At 41.2% G+C, this 22711-nt stretch overlaps 1 protein-coding gene across 1 annotated transcript; it reads left to right on the plus strand.

Moving 5' to 3' along the window:
• Positions 1 to 20903: 20903 nt before the first annotated feature.
• Positions 20904 to 22443, plus strand: FAM181B (family with sequence similarity 181 member B). Its single transcript, XM_006220319.4, has one exon. It carries the CDS (start codon positions 21033 to 21035, stop codon positions 22311 to 22313), a length of 1281 nt encoding a protein of 426 aa, XP_006220381.2. The 5' UTR covers positions 20904 to 21032; the 3' UTR covers positions 22314 to 22443.
• The last annotated feature ends 268 nt before the right edge of the window (positions 22444 to 22711 follow it).

Below are 22711 nucleotides of genomic sequence, written 5' to 3' on the forward strand. Positions count from 1 at the left end.
TGTAGGGCTGTATGTCAAAGCCAGCCCATAATGCCTGTCAGCCAAGGGCAGAAATTCCCACTGATATAAGAATGTGTAAGAAATCAACTTTCACCACCGACGAGCAGATTAAGACACGATCAGGAAATGAGACTGTAGGTTGAGAACAGTGACACCTGTTTGAACAGAGCATTTTCCCATCCCTTGATCAGTGCTGGCTTGGGTGGGGGCTGGTAGAAGCAGCCATAGAGCCAAGTCTTCAAAGCCTTCCAGAGTCTTCTGAGAAGGAAAGGAAAAGACCAAAAGACATTGGGGATGGGAGCATCTTTAGGCTAGGTCCTGTGCTAAGTACCTTCACATTCTTTTTTCTACTTTAATCCTTATAAGAAGCCCTATGAGGATTATTTGCATGTGACAGGGGAGGAAACTGAGGCTCACATAACTTCATTCTGGTTCAAGGTTCCACTGCTAATTGGCCATGAAATGGCAATGACAGGGTGGAACATAGGACTGTCTGGCTCCCAGGTGTTTGTCTCTCCTAGTCCTCTGAAGTGAGGCTTCTCAGTAGATTTGGTCCTTTGGAAATAGCCAAGCTCTGGCTACTAGGAATACTTAATTTTTTTTAATTGCATGGGGCATACACTGAGCGCCTGCTGTGTGCTGGGCATATTTGATATACACTGGGGATACAGGCAGATGAGACATGGCATGAAGGTATGAAGAGTGTAGTTAGGGCCTACTTTTAGTGCTTTTAGTTTGAATCCCAGCTCTGACTATATATAACTTTAGTGACTTTCAGACCTTGGGAAACCCTGGGAAAGTCCCTCTCACTAAGCTTTGGCTGTGCAGCTCTTCCCCCAGCCGCCACCCCAGCCACCCAGTGATCAGGGGGTGACGGCTCCAGAGGCTCTGGTACTGCTGACTACTCTCTGAAGGGTAACATGGTCCAAAGGATTTCTACAGAAAAGAGTCCTCTCTGCCTTGTGTTATAGTAGTATCATGTGGTCCCTGAGTTCTCAAGATGGGTGTGTGAATTGGTTTTCTTCCAGTATCATGGATCAGATCAAACCTGTTGAAGTGTAACTTCTAAAAAGATGAAATCATGACTCTCAGGCAAATATAAAATGAACCACATGTAAGAGATTCTATTTAATTCATGTATTAGTGAGGGAACCACTAAGATATTATGATTGATTCAAAGGACATTTTTAAAAAAAGCCAGGTGTATATTACGTAATATTAGGATACATTTACTGGGTTACATAACAAACTGGGCTATAAATCTCCATGGCTGTCTGTTCCATGGGCAGAAATTGTATTAATTTGTATAATTATTTGTATTGTAAGTAATTTCACTAAATCAGGGACCTTCAATGAACAGCAAATTGTAAGAGAAATTAAATACATACCTCTAGACAATCTCTGGGTGGTCTTTGTTCCTGTATAGCATTGAAAGAATGTGGGACCCACCTTCCTGCCTTATTTCCAAGTTTTGGATAGTTTTTCTGGATAGCCCTACATTTTGCAGACAAGTAAATTTGGGCCCACCTAGAGAAAGGAAATGATTTGCTCACATTATAGTGAGTCAGTGGCAAAGCCAGAACTAAAACCCAGGTCTCCTATCTCCCTAAAAGTGTTTGCTTTACTTTACTTCTGTAGAACAAGATACCAATGCTGCTGAGACCAGAGAAGGAGAGGACTTGAACTCTTCTAATTGCAAAGAGTGAAGGGGTATTGAATTTTCCAGGACACCTTTTAAATTAAGATCAATTAAGTGTGAGAAAAAGAAATATATGCTAATTGACCTTTGTTTCTGAGGTACAGATTAGGATGTTAATCCCGGGTTTAATTCTCACTAATGACACAGAGGTAGTCTGGTTCCTTGGACAGGGATCCCTGCAAACATCCCCTTGGACAGATCCCCTGATGGAGTTGTGGGTAGAAGTTTGATTGAGGAGGACTCCTGGGAGATACATCTGTAGGGAAGTGAGGAATTAAGATTGAGCAGAAGGAGAAGCCAGCAGTTTTAGCTGATCTTACAGAAAGCTCTGGAGCTGGATCTTTTAGACTTGACTCAAATTGAAGCAAGATGGGGTCTGGCTTTTGTATCCTCCCATCAGCGAGTCACTGGTCTTCAGTGCACTTGGTAGAGGACATGACCTCTGGCAAGGCAGTGTCCTTCAGATGTGGTCAATGCTTGGTGAAGGGACCATCTGTCAGCCATCAGCAGACAGTAGATTCAACAACTGAGGGATGGGTGCATCAACCCCCAGAGGGTATATGGGCAGAGCACAGCAGTATCCACTGTGTCTGGTTTCTACTATAAGATAAACTATGATAAAAAGATTTCAACCCAAGGACCACCACTGCTGGATTAGCAGTGTCAAGATCACTTGTTCAGAAAGGTTCTGGTCTCATCTGGGCTCAGCAGAAAGAATGTGGGGATTGATGAGTGATGTCTGTAGGACAACGGGGCATGATGCCATGTTTCTTTTTGGATTTAATGGTGGTGTAAAGTGACTACACCAACAGTTTCTTGGGATCACCCTGGTTTATGCTTATGCTTCCAGGAGAATTACTAATACATGTTACGTTTTATTCTCAAAAATGTCCTCCTCTAGAAGATTGATTTTATGGTTATGCTAAGAAAGAGATTCTTCTCAATCTTGCTATTCTTGCTTCTCCCTTCTGAAAAGTGGGACAAGTAGCCTGGTATCCTCAGTGCACTGAGGGTTTCAAAGAAGACTGGCAGAGTTTTCTTTGGCAACTTCTGCTTCTAGCTTAGGAATACAAATCTCTCTTGAGGCATAGGTGCAAACATCCCTGGCAATCTTCCTCGAATGGGCAAGGAGGAGGCGGAGTGTGGAGATGTGAGGCAAAACATGCTGCAACCACAGAAAATGATTCTGCCAATGTTAAAGAGGGTCTTTGCAGGTATATGGCCACCATCTGGCCTGGCTGAAGGCATACTGACCCTACATTTAAAATCAGAGACTCTTAAGTCCAGAAGGGAAGGTAGAACAAGCTATCCATTTTATAGAAGGGCCACAGGCAAAGGCTACATTCTAGGAACTTGCAGAGTGGGGATCAGGACCCTGCCTCTTTAAGCCTCCCAGGCTAATACTGCTTCCACTGGACCAAATTCTGTTCTCCAAGGAGAAAAAAAGCAGAGTCTGTAGCAGTGACAACAACATGGAGGCAGCAATTTGGCCTCAGATAAAAGAGAAAGATTGCTCTCAGACCTGGGATGAATTGGCAGAGGGGCTGGCGAGAAAATTGCTATACGCAAGAGCATGGGCATTATTTTTCCTGTGTAAACAGAACATGACATCATGTTGGGGGCCAGAGTCTTCTCTGATGCCAGGAAAGTGACAAATGCTAAAAACTGCTACCAAGAACAAGGCAGCGTGCCACACGCCATGGAACACAAAGACAAATAAGCTCCTCTGCTCAGAAATCTCTCCATTTTCATAAGATCAAGGCTAAGCTCCTTTACATAACTTTCGAAGTGCTCTTTCCAGTTTTATCCCCCTCTACTCCCTGCCTCACACCCTGCACTGTAGCCACAAAGTACTGTTTAAATTACCCTGACACTACTATGCGGCTTTTCACCTCTGTGCCCTGGCTCTTGAGGACTCTGTCTAGGATGCCTTCCCCACTTTTTGAAAAAACCTATCAGAACTCTCCTTATCCTTTACAGCCCCTCAATGGCATCTTCTTTATGAAAACTTCTCTGAGCTTCCCAAACACAACATATCACTCCCTCTTGTGTGCTCTGGTGACAATCAGCTTGTGCCTCAATTTGAACACTCTCCTGAGGACAGGAAGCACAACTGTGCCGTTTCTCTATGCCTAGAGCATGGGGTCCCTAGAATATAATAGGTGCTCCTCAAATGTTTCTCTATTGAATAAATAAATGACACAACCACTGGACTCAAATAGATTATTGGGAGTATGTCTGTCTTCTTAGGACCAGGACTTATGTGTGTATTCTTGATGCTTAGGATGGTGTCTGGCACATAGTAGGCCCCATTAGATATTTATCAAGTGACAGAGATAGACAACTACACAAATAGCTGATTCGAGGCAGTCGGAGTTGGGGGATAGCAATTTAGATTTTACTCTATCATTATTTTTCAGTTTTCAGTTTTACTCAGTAGAATTGTTACCATTTGACTGCACATATACAATATATTGCATGTAAATACATATATACAATATATTGCACATTTTTTTAGTTTACATATATGTGCTAATCATTCTTTCTAAGAACAGTTTAGAGCTTTAGTTTTTTGAAGTTGCATAGTTATCAAAGGAATAAAGCCAACCACAAAATAAGAATCAACAGAATGTAGTAATCCAATCATAAAGGACAGTCAAATGTGCTTACACATATTCAAGAAATCTGTCATTTAATTTATGAATAATAAGTAGTTCATTTGTGTCCTTTTTTTAGATTCCACATATAAGTGATATCATATGGCATTTTTTTTCTCTTTCTGGCTACTCTATTGTTTTTTTAATTGAAGTACAGTCAGTTTACAATATTGTGTCAGTTTCTGGTGTACAGCATAATGTTTCAGTCATACATGTCCCTACCTATATTCCTTTTCATTATAGGTAACTACAAGATATTGAAAATAGTTCCGTGTGCTATACAGTAGAAACTTGTTGTTTATCTATTTTATATATATAGTTAGTATCTGCAAATCTTGAACCCCCAATTTATCCCTTCCCACCCCTTTTCCCTTGGTAACCATAAATTTGTTATTTATGTCTGTGAATCTGTTTCTGTTTTGTAAATAAGTTCATTTGTGCCATTTCTTAAGATTCACATATAAGTGATATTTTTCTTTTTGTTTCTGACTTCACTTTGATGATCTCCAGGTCCATCCATGTTGCTGCAAATGGCATTATTTTTCTTTTTTATGGCTGAATGGTATTCCACTGTATATATACATATATGTATGTATATATGTGGGATATATACATATGTATATATGTATATATCCCACAACTTCTTTATCCAGTCATCATCAGTGGACGTTTAGGTTGTGTCCATGTCTTGGCTAGCAATTTAGATTTGAAGCTAAACATTGTCAGTACCATCTGTTAGACCTTTGGCCAGGTTTGTGAGTTTAAGTGTCTGTAGTGAAATGGGGATGATATTAATTACATGAAAGGGTTATTGTGAGGATTAAATAAATTATATGTGAATGTGCCCGGTACTGCTTCAGATATAAGATGGGAGCTCAGTAAATGCTTGTTGAGCAATGGACAGATGAATAAAGTGTCATAGAAAAGACAAAGGTAAAGCATCAAGGAAGCATAAGTGGGAGGTGGTGTCAGCCTGAATCGGTGGTAACAGTGATCTTGGGAGCTTTTTGAGAGAGGTCAACATTTAATTTTTGAAAGCAGACTAGGATTTTCGGGAAGTACAATGGAATTAGTGATACCCTGGTTCTACCTTACAGAAATCTATTCTAATCTATTTTCTGCTTCCCCAAATGGTATGTCCAAAAAAAGTCACTTTAATAGTATTGAGGAAAGACCAAGCATAGTATAGCAAAACTGGCCGTGGCAGGGGAGTCATAACTTAGATTCTCTTTTCATAAAAGTGATCTTGAAGGCTTGGAGGAGGGGCATTGGAAGATGGGTGTGGTGTCCTAAGACTTGAAAGCTTCCCCTTATAACTCATTTCCTCCTCGATGTGGTCAGGAAGTGCCTTCCGGAAAGATCGGGCAGGTTTAATGCAATTATGCGGTATTGGCCCTCCCCAGCCTGCCCATGCGCTCGGCAGCTCCAGCTGGCCTCACACAAGAGAAAGCAAACTTCAGCTGCACACCCGCCCCCCGCCCCCGGGCCATTGTTTTAGCACTCCGCGGAGAAGTGTTCCAGCGGCTGATCGGAGCCGCTTAAGCTGTTAATTGAATGAATTCAACCTCATATAATAGGATCTGGATCTTTAAGCATTTCTGTCTGGCACACCGGATATTGGACTGAGGGCTGCTCAAGTTACCCGGCCTTCCCGAGGCCCTGGTCTCCCCGGTGTCCGCACTAGTCACATTTTGGTGTAAACCTCTGTGGGCTCAGAGCAGCCTTCCGCTGTGCTCTGATAGGATTGCTCCACATTGATTCAACTTAAGTCACGAAATCTGAACAAAGGAAAATTCCACGTGGAGGGTCTGGTGTAATTTCCCTCATTTCCAGGGAAAGGAGGGAGCACAATCGCTCTTTGGAAATCAAGCCCTTCAGCTCCATCCTGGACGCCTCTGCGTGGGCCTGCAGCAGACCTGCCACGTGATTGAGCAGGCCGTGATTGAGCAGGCCCTGATTGAACTGAAACGAGAGAGAAAGCAACGGAGAGGCAGGTTGATCTTCCTCACCCTTGCTCTGTGCCAATCCATCCTTCATATTCATGCCAAACTGAGATTTCTTTGTGTGTGTGTGTGTGTTTGTGTAACTTACAAACACGGACATGACAGATCTTAAGTGTAGAGTTCTATGTGTTTTGACAAACACACACATCGAAGTAACCAACACCTCAGTGAAGATACATGGTTCTGTAACCGCTGAAAGATCCCTTGTGCCCTCCTTCAGGCAATCCTTTCCCCCAGAGGCAACCACTGTTCTGATTTCCTGCACCATGAATTAGTTTTCCTGTTTGGAATTTCATATAAATGGAATCATACAGTGTGCGCTCCTTTATATCTGGCTTATTGGGCCCATCATAATGTTTTTGAGATTCATTTGTGTTGTTGCAACAGTAGTTTGTAACTTAAAAAATTTTTTTTAAATTTATTTTATTGAAGTATAGTTGCTATACAATATTATGTAAGTTACAGCTGTACAATATAGTGATTCAGTTTTTAAAGGTTCTATATTCCATTTATACTTACTATGAAATATTGGCTATATTCCCTGTGTTATAAAATAAGTACCTTTTTATTACTAAATAGTATTTCATCACATATATATATTCCATATATATGCATTCCATATGCAATGGAATACTCTCTGTTTCTGTTTCTCTGTCTCTTTCTATATAATTAAAATATATATACTATATCTAAAACTATATATACAAATATATATACTATATATATAATAATATTATACATATATATAATTAAAAAAAAATAAACAACTGACCATCTTGGTGCTCAAAGTCCTTCATCAGTCCCTCACTGCTTACGTAATAGTGCCAAAACTTTTTAGGATGACATTGAAGTCTCTTCTTCTCTGACATGGCCTTATCTCCTGCCACTCTCAACTACACAAACCATATTCCACAGGAACATCTCATTGTTCTGCTAATACATTATCTCCTACTGCTGTGTATTCTGACCTGGATGTGTCCTCAGCTGAAATGTTCTTTGCCCTTTTTCATTCATGGCAGTTTCCTCCCCAGCCTTCAAGCCTGTGTAAACCTTCCATCACCTAGTAGCCAGTTATTCCTCTGACCTCTGTGTTGCCACGACCCCTTAGACGTCCCACAATCACAGACTGGACGTTGGGGCCCTTGACAATGGGATAATGCACAACTTTTCTTGGCAGTCCTGGGATTAGAACAGTGCTGTGCTCTGTAAAAAGAGGATTTTAAGATAGCAAATTGATAATTTCATTGGTTGGGTAAGGAATGGGGTTGTTCACCTTAAGCAGAACAGCTCTAACAGCCCAATGAATTGGAGTCTCTTCATGGCCTGCGAAATTGGGTGGAAAAACAGGCAATACAGGTGAAGCACCTCACTGCTGACTCCACTGCTTTGGGGAGCCTAGTGCCTGTCTCTAGATTGCCTAGGGAGCTCTTTCTCAAATTTTTGACACCTGAGCACTTCTCAATGGGAGCTCAGCACACAGGCATGTCACTGATTTTCTTTTTTTGAGATATAATTCACATATCATAAAAACTCACCCTTTTAAAGTGTGCAGTTCAGTGGTTTTTAGTGAATTCACAAAGTTGTGTAACCATCACCACTATCTAATTCCAGAACATTTTTATCACCTCAGAAAGGAACACCAGCCCCATTAATACAAATCATCATCTTTAGACAAATGGAATAAAATGTTAAAAAAAATTAATCATAGATTATAGCAAGAGAACACAGCTTTAAAAAGTAATAAAAATATTTCATATCAGTCAGAGGAGTGAAATCATATGCAGCAAGGTGACTGTCCTGAGCAGTAACAGACTGCTTCAACTGTGGGTCAGATTCTATAACTAGGAAATTTTCTTCCTCTCTATTTATACCAAATTAGAAATTCTAACTTCCAATTGTAGGAAGTTGGGAATGACAGCAAAGGTTTCACTTAGACATTTCTGGATATTTGGATCAAATGAAATATCTTGTCCATTATACACCCAAAGCCATCCTTCCCCCTTTACCTGCTCACAGAACACTCATCAGTTTAGGTGTTGGGCAGAGAGCCTTCCATCTCAGTGAGTGTAGATGCCTACCCTATCCAAGGGTAAATTATGATTGTCCTAAACAAATCATCATAATATCCTTTCCCATAGTCACTGAGCGGTATAAGGGTAAGCATGTAATCTAGTTTTGGATAATGAGATGCTTTACTGGGGAGAACTTCACTTGCTGTGTAAAGTCATAAAGACTCTGAGGAAAAGGCCCTTTGCCCTTTTAGAACAGGAATGTGATATCTGGAAGTGAATCTTACAACCATGAGGCAAGAATGAAAACAAACACATTAAGGAAGATAGAGCAGAAAAATAGAGTTTGGGCTCATGGTGGTACCTCTATGTAGTGACCCAATGCCAGAATTTGCTCACATTAGAATCTCTTTATTATCTATTATCTATCTATCTATCTATCTATCTATCTATCTATCTATCTATCTATCTATCTATCTATCTATCTATCTAGTTTTCTATGACCACTAGTCCAATTATAAAGACCAAGAAATTATAAAGAGATTTCTAACTTAACATCCCATGAGATGTTACTTTTTATAAACATGATGTGCTTGAATATTTTAAGTTGGGAGGTGGAGATGAATGGGCTTCTAATTCCACTATTGGCCACATATGGGTCTAGAAACTACTTTTTTTATGCTGCATTGCAGTATGTTGATATAGTTTTGAAATATTTCTCAGTAATGTGCTTTTAATTACTTTCTTGGATAAGGGAGGGAAATCATCACCTAAAAAGAAAACAAAATCAATCTTTAGGTAATCAAGTTGCTTCCTCCACAATTTTATTCCTAAAAATCCTGCGATCTTATCCTTGACATAAAGCAGTTTTGATATTTCAGCTCTACTATGATTAGTCCTGGCTATTCAGGATACTCAATATGTTGCTAAGATGAGACACTTGAGAAATACTCATGCCATTGCTAAAATTGCACTTATTAGTATCACAGTGTCATTATTTCTACTTGGAATAGAGTAATTGTGGAAAATTTCCTATAGAGTGACTTTTTTAATCTAAAATTTTTAATTGTTATTAAAATAAATATGTGCATGGTTTAGAAAGAACAATATTAGAATTTTCTTCCCCATTATCCCTATTTCTGACTCTAAACATTTTAAAACTATTTTTTTCTTTCTATTTTTTACCTAGGTGTTTTAAAATAATCATATGTGCCAGGCATGGAGATGCACTGCTCAGATCCCTCTTCAGGAAAGGACCCATTGCCCAGCAGCTGCAAGTATGGTAAGCCAACAGCCTTCAGGTGTTAACTTGTTCAGGCTTCCCGCTCTTCCAGGCTGAGGCCACACTCTTCTGGAGGTGGCTCCACCTGATGACGGGCAAAGTGGTGACACACAGGCCTAGCCATTTCTGCTTAGTGTTGTACTCCTTTAGATGCCTGTTCTGGGCTCGCAGAGACTTTTGTCAGGCTTGTGGACTGTCTGAGGCCCTCCCTGCTGGATTTGGCTTCCTCCTTCCTTTCCATTCACAGGTCTCAGTTCTACATTGCACTCAAGGTTTTCCTTGTCCAATTCCATTTTCTCTCCCTTTTACCTTTCATAAATGTTGCTCCTCAAAAAACTGCTTGTCCTGAAAACTCTATTACTTATAGAACACTTATACCTTTTCTACCTGTGGGGTACTCCCCCTTTTCCCTTTCCAGGTCCTCCCAGTATAGTTATAGTTTGGTTGAATTAATATTCAACAATTATTCTATTATTATGTAACTATTGTTCACAGTTCATATGTATTTTTCTAAAATTTCTGGCACAGCTTTTTGTTTTGCCTGAAGTTAACAATTGCTTATTTTGGGGGGCACTTAGTTTTCTATGTGTATTTCACTAATTCTTCCATAAACACAGTAACAGAAGGATAATACCTTTTTATAGAATTTGGAATGCTTTTTTAAATAGGTAGAGACAAAATATTATTGGAAGTGTATTTCTTTTCTTTTTTTTTTTTGAAGTATAGTGGATTTATAATGTTGTGTTAGTTTCAGGTATACAGTGAAGTGATTCAGTTATATATATATATACACACACACACACACATATATATGTATATATATTCTTTTTCAGATTCTTTTCCATTATAGGTTATTACTAGATATTGAATATAGTTCCCTCTGCTATACAGTGGGTGCTTGTTGTTTATTTTATATGTAGTAGTGTATATCTGTTAATCCCAAACTCCTAATTTACCCCTCCCTTGCTTTCCCTTTGATAAACATAAGTTTGGTTTCTATGTCTGTGAGTCTGTTTCTGTTTTGTAAATAAGTTCATTTGTATCATTTTTTTAGATTCCATATATAAGTGGTATCATATGGTATTTGTCTTTCTCTGTCTGACTTACTTCACTTAGTATGATAACCTCTAGGTCCATCCATATTGTTGCAAATGTCATTATTTCATTCATTTTTATGGCAGAGTAATATTCCACTGAGTGTGAGAATCTCACACACACACACACACACACACATCTTCTTTATCCCTTCGTCTGCTGATGGACACTTAGGTTGCTTCCCTGTCTTGGCTATTGTGAATAGTGCTGCTGTGAACATTGGGATGCATATATGTCTTTTTGAATTAGAGTTTTCATCTTTTCTAGATATATGCCTAGGAGTTGGATTGCTAGATCATATGGTAACTCTATTTTTAGTTTTATAAGGAACCTCCATACTGTTTTCCATAGTGGCTGCATCAATTTACATTCCCACCAACAGTGTAGAATGGTTCCCTTTTTTCCATACTCTCTCCAGCATTTATTATTTGTAGACTTTCTGATGATGGTCATTTTGACTGGTGTGAGGTGATACCTCATTGGAGTTTTGATTTGCAGTTCTCTAATAATTAGTGATGTTGAGTAGAATGCTTTTGATTGCAAAGTAGCACCATACCAAACTAAAAGTAGTCTAAACAAAATAAGTTTTTATTATCTTACTCTTAAAGAAGTCTGGAGCTAGGGAATTCCGGGGTTGGTTAGCTCAGTGACATTATAATATCTCTGAGGATTCAGGTGCTTTTCATATTTCTGCTCTGCCAACCTCAGTATGTTGATTTTTTGTTTTTAGGCTTAACTCTTCATGATTATAAGATGGCTGCTGTAGCTCCAAGTGTCACTTACATATAACAAAGCCAGGAAGGGCAGCATTTCTTCCTCTCTCTTTCCTTTTCTCCTTTTATATCTTTTTAAAATATGTGGGTGAGAAGGAACTTTCCTGGAATTCCGAGAGTAGATTTCTCTTAATGTCTCTTTGGCCACGATTGGCTCTCACGCTCTGCTGTAGTTAAAAGGGAGGTGCAACTATCTGTCGTTTTCAGCCTCCACAGACAGTGCACTCTATCAGGTAAGAATAAGGGTAGGATATTCAAAGCAGCAAGAATATCTGCCTCTGCCTATCACCATGGTCAAATACATAAAAAAATATTATCACTTCCATTTATTTTTCTTGGAGAAATCTCCTCCTTCTCCAGAATTCTCCATTTCCCTGTTCCAATTTAGACTGGTTGTCCTGTGGTGGGGTGATATTTCTCTGTCACTATCCAGGAATTCTCTTTGACTCTGTCTCAAGATGGATTCCCTGTTTTCTGGATATTCTTTTCTTCTACTTTCTTCCACCACTACTCGGTGGTTTCTTGAGAAGAGTTTCTTGAGAGACAATTGTATAAGAAAATGTTATTCTATCCTCATACTTGATTAGTCATTAGGTTTGCTATGGAATTCTAAGTAGGAAATAATTCTCTCTCAGATTTTTAAGAGCATTGCTCCATTTCCCCCTCAAATTCCAGTGTTGTTAATGAGAGGTCTGATGTTATTCTGATTTTATTTTTATTTTTTGTTCATAACATTTCTCTAATTTAGAGTCCTTTATTCCCTAATATTCTGAAAACTTATAATGTGCTTTGGTGTGGGTCTTATCATTAAGTTTACTAAGCATTTAGTGGATTCTTTTAATCTGGAAATACATATCCTTCAGCCCTACACTATTTCCTTGTTTTATTTCTTTGCTAGTATTTTCTCCTGCATTTTATCTATTCTTCTTTTCTGAAATTCCTGTAGGCTTAGTGTTTACCATTTCTTTGACTTTTTGTTCATGCTAGGAGATTTCCTTAACTTTATCTTCCAAGCCCTCTATTAACTTTTAAAAAACAGTACCACAAATTTCTAAGAGGTCTTTCTTATTTTTTAGTTACTTGCCCTCCCTTTTTCGGTAGCATCTAATTTTTGTTTCATAGTTGCAATATTTTTTCTTATCTCTTCAATCTTTGATCTTATTTTATCTCTTTGAATTTTAATTATATGAAAGTTTTCTTTTGCTCTTTGCTTTGTTCATTTCCTCTAAGATTCTCTCCCCCTAATTTTTTTTTTCCTGGTCTCTGTTATTCATGTTGGAGACATTGCCAAATGTTTGATGAATGTTGGATGTCAACTTATATTTAAGAGTGGATAACCAAAAAGCTTATTGGAAATTCACCCAGTCTTCTCTCTTTTGCTATTAAACCTTCAGAGAAGACTCCTCCAATTTCCTGATTGGGGAGTATGTGACCTGCTGCAAACATTCTAGAAACTGACTGGAAAAACGAGGTTGAGGGTCATTATTCATTACTCATAATGTAGAATCTCATTTAATTCCTTTGTTTTCAGTACAGTGTGTCATTGCTCACTCTACATTGTACATGGAATCCCCTAGACTAGAATCATCTTGGTTCAATTCCATAGAAAATAAAAATCTTATTTTCAATCTGGGAGAGAGGTTGCCATGTGACTGCATGGGGCAGGGGAGGGGATCTTGAAATCTAATTGCTTCTTTTTTATTTTCATTGATCATTTATTGAAGTATTGTTTACAATGTTGTGTCAATTTCTTGTGTACAACATAATGTTTCAGTTATACATATGCATACATTGGATTCCTTTTCATATTTTTTTCATTATAGGTTACTACAAGATATTAAATATAGTTCCCTGTGCTATACAGTATAAACTTGTTTATCTATTTTATATTTAGTAGTTAGTATCTGCAAATCTCAAAGTCCCAATTTATCCCTTCCCATCCCCTTTCCCCCCTGGTAACCATAAGTTTGTTTTCTATGTCTGTGAGTCTGTTTCTGTTTTGTAAATAAGATCATTTGTGTCTTTTTTTTTTTTTAAGATTCCACATATGACTGATATCATATGGTATTTTTCTTTTTTTTTCTGGTTTCTTCACTAGAATGACAGTCTCCTGGGCCATCCATTTTACTGCAATTGGCATTACTTCTTATGGCTGAGTAGTATTCCTTTGTATAGATATTACCACAACTTTATCCAGTCATCTGTTGATGGACATTTACGTTGTTTCCATGTCTTGGCTATAGTAAATAGTGCTACTGTGAATATTGGGGTGCATGTTATCTTTTTGAATTAGAGTTCCCTCTAGATATATGCCCAGGAGTGGGATTGCTGGATCATATGGTAAGTCTATTTTCAGTTTTTGGAGGAATGTCCATACTGTTTTCCATAATGGCTGCACCAAACTACATTCCCACCAACAGTGTAGGAGGGTTCCCTTTTCTTCACACCCTCTCCAGCATTTATCATTTGTTGACTTTTTAACGATCGTCATTCTGATTGGTTTGAGGTAATGCCTCATTGTAGTTTTGATTTGTATTTCTCTGATAGTGATATTGAGGTTTTTTCATGTGCCTATTGGCCATTTGTATGTCTTCATTGGAGAATTGCTTGCTTAGGTCATCTGCCCATTTTTGAATTTTTTTTTTGTTGTTGTTGGTTGTTATTAGGTTGTATGAGCTGTTTATATATTCTGGAAATTTATCTCTTGTCAGTTGGATCATTTGTAAATCCCATAGGTTGTCCTTTTGTTTTGCTTATGGTTTCTTTTGCTGTGTAAAAGCTTGTTAAGTTTAATTAGGTCCCGTTTGTTTACTTTCCCTTTTATTTCTATTGCCTGGGTAGACTGCCCTAGGAGAACATTGCTAAGATTTATGTCAGAGAATGTTTTGCCTATGTTTTCTTCTAGGAGGTTTATAGTGTCTTGTCTTATGTTTAAGTCTTTAAGCTCTTTTGAATTTATTTTTGTGTATGGTGTGAGGGAGTGTTCTAACTTCACTGATTTACATGCAACTGTCCGGTTTTCCCACTTGCTGAAGAGACTGTCTTTTCTCCATTGTGTATTCTTGCCTTCTCTGTTGAAGATTAATTGACAGTAAGTCTATAGGTTTATTTCTGGACTCTCTATTCTGTTCTATTCATCTATATGTCTGTTCTTGTGCCAATACCATGCTATTTTGATTACTATAGCTCTTTAGTATTGTCCAAAGTCTGGGAGGGTTATTCCTCCAGCTTTGTTCTTTTTCTTCAGTAATGCTTTGGCAATTCTGGGTCTTTTGTGGTTCCATATAAATTTTAGAATTATTTGTTCTATGAAAAAATGTCCTAGGTAATTTAATAGGTGTCACAGTAAATCCGTAGATTGCTTTAGGGAGTATGGCCATTTTAACAATATTAATTCTTCCAATCCAAGAGCATGGGATATTCTTCCATTTCTCTAAGTCATCTGTAATTTCCCTAATCAATGTTTTGTAGTTCTCCACGTAGTTCACCTCTTTGGTCAGATTTATCCCTGAGTATTTTATTTTTTGGATACAATTTTAAAAGGGATTGTTTACTTTCCTTTTCTGATATTTCATTGTCAGTGTAAAGAAATGCAACTGACTTCTGTATGTTAATCTTGTATCCTGCTACCTTGCTAAGTTCTTTTGTCAGCTCTAGTAGTTTTTGTGTGGAGCCTGTAGGGTTTTCTATATATGATATAATGTCATCCACATATAGTGACAATTTTACCTCTTCTCTTCCAGTTTGGATCCCTTTTATTTCTTTTTCTTGCCTGATTGCTGCAGCTAGGACTTCTAAGGCTATGTTGAATAGAAATGGTGAGAGTAAGTATCCTTGTCTTGTTCCAGATTTTAGCAAGAAGGCTTTCAAGTTTTCTCATTGACTATTATGCTGGCTGTGGGTTTGTCATAAATAGCTTTTCCTATGTTGAGATATGTTCCCTCTATACCCACTTTGGTAAGAGTTTTTTTTTTTTTTATCATAAATGGGTGTTGAATTTTACCAAATGCTTTTTCTGCATCTATTGAGATGATCATGTGATTTGTGTCCCTTATTTTGTTGATGTGGTCTAACTGCTTCTTATACAGGCTTTCAACCAAGTCTCCTCTTTTCCCTCCCCTCACTCTTACTTTCTCAAGTACTGAGGCTTTCCTGGCCCAAATCTGATAGTTTCCAAATTTCTTCTTCCTTTTTTTTTTTTTTTTTTGCAGTGCTTAAAAAAAAGGCTTATTTTGTATATCCCAATAGGTGGAGGGGGCCACAATAGAAGTTTGCCCTCTCTGAATATGTCCTGTGGTATAGTTTTGGCTTTGAAACCACATAAATTAAAAAAAATTGTAAAGCAAAATTAAAGATTTATAAAGCAATTTTATATAAAGCAAAGTAAAACAAATAAACCTAACTGTGAATTGAATTGGTGGCATAATCACACAGAGAGGATTTGTTTAAAGTAAATTTAAAACACAGTAACTGGACTGTTTATCACTAGTGGGATGTGTTTTGAGCACAAAATAATGGAGAAAAGAGAAAAAATAAAATTGTAGTAATTATACTATTATTAAGAATACTGGCATCATTATTTTGAATCCATTATACATACTATAGCATATATTTTATAGGATATATGTGTGTGTGAGCAACCACTATAGCATAAAAAAGAACATGAATCTGACCAAGCCTCTGTATATTTACTTCTCACTTACAGAAAACACAGGGGCCAGAGAAACATGAAATAACACCATGGAGATGGATGCAACTAACCAAATCCAGAATGTGGGAGAAGAAACATGACAAGACAATGACCAGTTCCTTCAATAAACCAATTGCAAAGAAAACAAAAAGGTAGGTGATACTGATGAAAAGAGATTTAAGAGACATATCAAAATCCTTTGCTATTTATTCTACTAGGTAGTGGATTCTAATTTCCTTCCTCCTAGCTGGCCTTAATGACTTGTTTGACCAATAGAATGTAAGTGATGTTCTGGGAATTCCAGATAGGTCAAAAGAGCCTGACAGGTGCCACATGGGGCCTCTTGCAATACTGTCCCTGGGATTCCTGAGCCTCCATGTAAGAAGCCTGATTACTCATAACCAGCATACTGGGTAGGGCTGCATGTGTAGGCACAGATGCCGTCATGTGAATGGTGCCATCTTGGATCCTCCAGACCAGCCACTGTCAATATCACATGGACCAGAAGGATCACCCAGCCAGTCATTGCTCAAATTATTGATGCATAATACTGTGAGATATAACAAAGTGGTTATTATTTTAAATAACTCTGTTTGGGAGTAGTTTGTTAGAAAACTATAGATAACCAGAAGGGCATCTAATATTTTAAGATGGAAATTAAGACCTATTGTTGGTAGAATCTGGTTTGCAGGAGGAAAAGATGAGAAATAAAACAAGAGATACATTTTGGAGGTTGCAAAATTTGTAAGGTAACATCATTTTATGACGAAATTCACTTTACAAATTGTGTGGTAAAACCGAGGAGTTGATTTGTTTTGAGATTTCAAAAATAGTGAATGACAAGCAATTGGTATGGGAAGAGAGATGGAGAGAGAAAAAGATGCATTTTTTTTCTCCCTTTATGAACGTACATTCCTGACATTTCTGAGGACTAAGATTGTCCTGCAGGGAATATGATTAAAGTTACAAAGAGGAAAACAAAATAAGTTAGTCAGCTTTTGATCCGGCTGCTATATTTACCCACAAGAAAGGAGACAGCTCTCAGGTGGGCTTTTGTCTAAGTAATGTCCTGAAATCCAAGTGTAAAAGAACAATATGAAATCTCAATTCTCCCAAACGGTTTGGGGCGAGTTCAGCCCTTGAATCCCTGGGGGACTTGGTTCCCAAGGAGACTAATCCCACTTGCTCAGCCTTAGGTATCAGTTCCGCAAAAGAGCTCTAGTTTGGAACTCTGCGGAGAGGCCCTAGTGCAGGCTAGAGCCGGGTCCCTTCTCCCCATAGGAAGTGAAATGGATTGATGTCAAAGCCACTTAAGTAAGCATGCTCACTCAGGGTATAGGAGGGGTGGATGGGCCCGGTAGGAGCTGGCCACTCACTTTTTGCTGAAACTCATTTTATGGGACAGAAAGCAGATCAAGGGGAAAGCAACTGAGACCATGAGATGGGGTCCACGTGTACAATTTAGTTGCATATTGGAAGCTCTAAGGATTTATCTTGGTCTCAGGTATAGAAAGATTTCAAGCCGAAGCTGTTCTTTGTTGCCTTCTTATCTATAGTTTTCCATAGACACCAGTGTTTTCATGTGATCATACCTCTGCCTGGTCGTTCCCAGGGATACTGCTTGTTTGCTTGGCACACTCAAATGTATCCTCTAAGTCTTAGCTCAGATGCTACCTGTTTATGCAGGCTTTCCCAGCTCCTCTGGGCAGACTTGAGAGTCTTTTAGCCCATTAGCTATTGTACCTTTAATTTACTTCCATTTAGAAATATTACATTTTGTCACCATGGCTTGTTGGCATATCTGTCTTTCCACTAAAGAGGGTAGGAATCATGACTTCTTCCCTCTGTATCCATAGAACTAACAGAGTGCTGAGCACATTGTTGGTGTCAGTATCTTTTGGTTGAATGAATAAGTGACTGGATGGATATTTTATGTGTAAGGATCACTTTTGTGAATCAGTCTATAGAACTTTTAAGCCATGAATATCTTATATTTGTATATAGAGCTTTATGGCTGACAAAGAACTTTCATTTTCATTATCTCATTGATTTTCACAATAGCCGTATCAAATAGACTCACGTGATTATTCCTACTTTATAGATGGAAATATTGAGCTACAGGAGGTTAAGTGAATTTTTATAGTCAGGTGGATAATGAAAGGGTAGATTGAACTCCAGTCTCAATCTCTGTTCCAATTTGAGCACTCTCTCTGTGCTATTATACTGCCTTTTTCTAAGTTTCTACAACCTGCAAGTATAACTACTCTCTTGCATTTGGAAACAGTCATTCACTTTGTTGGGGGAAAGAACAAATGATGCTGATTTTAGAGGGTATGTGTTGGTAAGAAATGGGTGGGGCCTAAGGAATAAAGAACAGGGACATTTGTTGAGCTGCTATTTTGAGCCAGGAGCTTTCATATATACACCATCTCACAGCACCCCTGTGAGATGAGATGATCTCCATTGCACAGATAAAATAAGCAAGACTCAGAGGTAGTATTTGCCTATTAGGTTATGTAATTCTCACAAAGACTCTGAGAACAGTTAGGACCATTCCCACTTTTCAGATGAGGAAACTGAGCCTTAGGAAGACAGACTGACTTGTCCAAGGGTACTCACCTAGCAATTTGCAGTCCAGAATTTGAACTTGTCCTCCTCTAACTCCAAATCAACTTTGATGCTCAGAACACCAATGATCTGGAGATAGAGACATTTACATATAAATCTTTTCATATTCCATTTTTTAATATGATTTTGTAAGGACTTGGCTAATTCCCTGCGGATTAAGAGAGATTTTTCTTTTCAGACTAAAGATGTCAATTAAATGTATTGTCCTATGAAATCTATGTCTGGGGATTTGTAAGAGTTGCTCAGTTGAAAGAAGGTTTAAAAAAAGAATTAGTGCCTTTGGCTGCCAGACCTGGAGGTCTATGGAATAGTCCTGCCAAAAGGGAAAGGAAAATGCTGATGTCCACATCCAAGGGGAGAAACACAACTTAGTGACAAGCCCACGCAATTTTCTGAGTGCAGGTTCACCAACAATAAAATAGTCCAATCATGGAGGACAAAATCCTGTGTGTAACTCAAATGAAAGGTACATTATAATTGAGCCAACTTGAGTTAAAAAAAAAAAGTTTATTTCAGTGTCAGCTTGAGGAAAGTATTTCATCTCCCAGATGAAGAGTGTTCATCTGCCCCGTTCTTCTTTGGTAAGGCTGTGCCTTCAGGGTGCTCAAAAATGGTTTTGCATTCTGAAAAATGCGGCTTAAAGAAGAGTTTTGAAAGAGATGGTCTTTATCTTCCCCGTGTAGACTCTACACCTAAACTATAGTAACTCATTTAGAGAACACTTTATCACACACACAGCATCTTCATATATGTGACCTCACTTAATCCTCATGAACATCCTGTGATTGAGATGCTCTATTGCATGTTAGGTGATCATGTAAGGAAACAGAGTCACCGTCTTGTGCTTTTAGAGAAATAAGGGCAGATACTCATCACAAGTGCCCTGTGAGGTGGGCAAGCTTACCTGCATTCAACAAAAGTAAGCTAAGACAGAGAGAGGTCAGCTGTTTTGCCCAAAGCTATGTACTCATCAAAGCAAGGATTTCAGCCTATCGAAAAGCTATAGAGTGGTGAGGCTGAGACCAGAACCCAAGTCTTCTGAATTAGCCTCCATGCTCTACCACATTACTCATTTTCTCCATCTCAAGGAGCCCAGGTGGAACTGAGTTTAAATGAACTTCAAAGTGATTCTTAAAATGCAGCAGAAGTTCCAAAAGGACAACCTAAATAGCATCACAGGTAGGGGAAAGGTTCCAATCCATATTTTGTCCTAATATGCTGAGAGTTTTATACACACACACATACAGGGCTGTCTCTCAAATTCCAGGTAGCTTAGTGGCCACTGCCTCCCTTGCCTGTCTGTCTACTGCTAATAAAAGATGGGTCAAGTACTGGCCTCAATTTGCTATAAACTGTTACCTGTAACAATGAAGGGTTCGAAGGAAAAACACCAGACTTGACAGTCCTACAGAAACTTGAGTTAGAATCTTAGGACCAAGGCTAGAGCTTGAAGAGACATTAGTTTCCTTCCCCCATCTGATAGATGAACATCCCGAGGCCAGAGAACAATTTTGTCAAGGGCTTAGGAACGGCTTTGGAGTCAGACTGGACAGGAGATAGCCTTGGCCAACTCACTGAATCTCTGAGGCTCAGTTTCCGTATTTGTTAGATGGTGATAATAATAAGTACTTCACAGGAGTATTGTTTAAAGATTAAATGAGGAAATGCATGGCCAGTGCTTGGCAATAAGCAAGCTCCCAGTAGCTGATGGCTATTATTGTTACCAGAGCTAGTACTGAAACCGACGTGTCTGGATTCTGGCCTTCTCAACCTCCGGTGGGTTGGGTTCCCTAAGCCAGGGTGAGACTGTACAGGAGCTGGAGATTGAGGACCTTCTCACGTCTTGCTGTCGCAGCTAGCCAAGAGAAACGCGCGGGGCAAAGGGAAACTAAGGGGTTAAGGCGATGAGCTTGAGAAAGCCCTGAAAACGAAAAACGCGACCCCCCACCCCCGGCTTAGCCCCGCTAAGTAAGCCCCTCCCCTCCGCCACCGGGGCGGCAGCCGCGCGTTCCCTCCCTCCGCCCCTCGCTTACAAGACCTAATGAGCTCCCCCGGGAGGCCGAGCAGCAAGCCCGGCCCGGAGCGAGGAGGCTTCGCCGCGCGCACCGCGCCAGGGCGGGAGCCAGGCCTGGGCCGCGGGCGGGAACCGGCCGGGGGCGCACCGGCCGCGCTGCGGGCCGCCGGGGAGCCGCAGCGATGGCAGTCCAAGCGGCGCTTCTCAGCACGCACCCCTTCGTCCCGTTCGGTTTCGGGGGCTCCCCGGACGGGCTGGGGGGCGCGTTTGGAGCCCTGGACAAGGGCTGCTGTTTCGAGGACGAGGAGACCGGGACGCCGGCGGGCGCGCTGCTGGCTGGCGCCGAGGGCGGGGACGTGCGCGAGGCCACCCGCGACCTGCTCAGCTTCATCGACTCGGCGTCCAGCAACATCAAGCTGGCGTTGGACAAGCCTGGCAAGTCTAAGCGGAAGGTGAACCACCGCAAGTACCTGCAGAAGCAAATTAAGCGCTGCAGCGGCCTCATGGGTACCGCGCCCCCGGGCCCGCCCTCCCCGGGCGCCTCCGACACGCCCGCCAAGCGGCCGCTCGTCGCCGCCGGCTCCCAGACAGTCGCGGTCCCAGCCCACGGGAAGGCGGCCCCCCGGCGGGAGGCGTCGCAGGCCGCTGCGGCGGCCAGCCTGCAAAGCCGCAGCCTGGCCGCGCTCTTCGACTCGCTGCGCCACGTCCCCGGAGGCGCCGAGTCGGCGGGGGCTACAGTAGCGGCGCCGGCGGCTGGGCTCGGCAGAGCCGGCGCTGGGGGTGCAGGAGGGGACGCGGCCGGCCTCGCGGGGGGTCCATTGGTCCCCGGCGCCAGGAAGGTCCCGCTGCGGGCCCGCAATCTACCCCCGTCCTTTTTCACCGAACCGTCCCGGGCGGGCGGCGGCGTGTGCGGCCCGTCGGGGCCCGGCGTGAGCTTGGGAGACCTGGAGAAGGGCGCCGAGGCAGTGGAGTTCTTCGAGCTGCTGGGGCCCGACTACGGCGCCGGCACCGAGGCGGGCGTCTTGCTCGCCGCGGAGTCCTTAGATGTGTTCCCCACCGGAGCCGCTGCCCTGCGGGGACCCCCGGAGCTGGAGCCCGGACTCTTTGAGCCGCCGCCGGCGATGGTGGGGAGCCTCCTGTACCCTGAGCCCTGGAGCGCCGCGGGCTGCCCCCCAACCAAGAAGCCGCCCCTAGCTGCCCCCCGCGGCGGCTTGACCTTGAACGAGCCCTTGCGCCCCCTGTACCCCGCGGCCGCGGACTCCCCAGGCGGGGAGGACGGGCCTGGCCTTTTGGCCACTCTCGCCCCCTTCTTCTCAGACTGCGCTCTGCCCCCGCCGCCGCTGCCCCAACAGGTGTCCTACGACTACAGCGCGGGCTACAGCCGCACTGCCTACTCAAGCCTTTGGAGAGCCGACGGGGTTTGGGAAGGGGCGCCCGGGGAGGAGGGGGCGCACCGGGACTGAGTGCGAGGTGCCCTCCCCTCCCAATAGAGACTGATGTGGGGAGCTCCCGCGTAAAGAACGATGGGAAAATGCACGTGGAGAGGAAAAGGGATTTTTAAAAATTCAATTAAATAAAAGAAACTTCAGAAAACGATAAGAGAAGTGGGGGGTTGTTTTAATCACAGCCTCGTGTTTGAAAAAAAAAAAAAAAGCCGTTGGTAGGCTCTTACCGGATGAGACGAGCCAAGAAACCAAGACGGGGTTTGGAGAATGGGATGGGGATGGCGGAAGGGGCAGGAGATGGCTTTTGTAGCCACCTGTCCCTTCTTCAGCTTTTCATCAAAAGGTCAGTGTATTAAGTGTAATTGCTCCTAGCAAACAGTGCCCTGGTCCCTCCCCTTCCGCCCCCTTTGAGTGCG

Source organism: Vicugna pacos, chromosome 10 (genome assembly GCF_048564905.1).
Source record: "Vicugna pacos chromosome 10, VicPac4, whole genome shotgun sequence".
NCBI classification, from domain to species: domain Eukaryota; kingdom Metazoa; phylum Chordata; class Mammalia; order Artiodactyla; family Camelidae; genus Vicugna; species Vicugna pacos.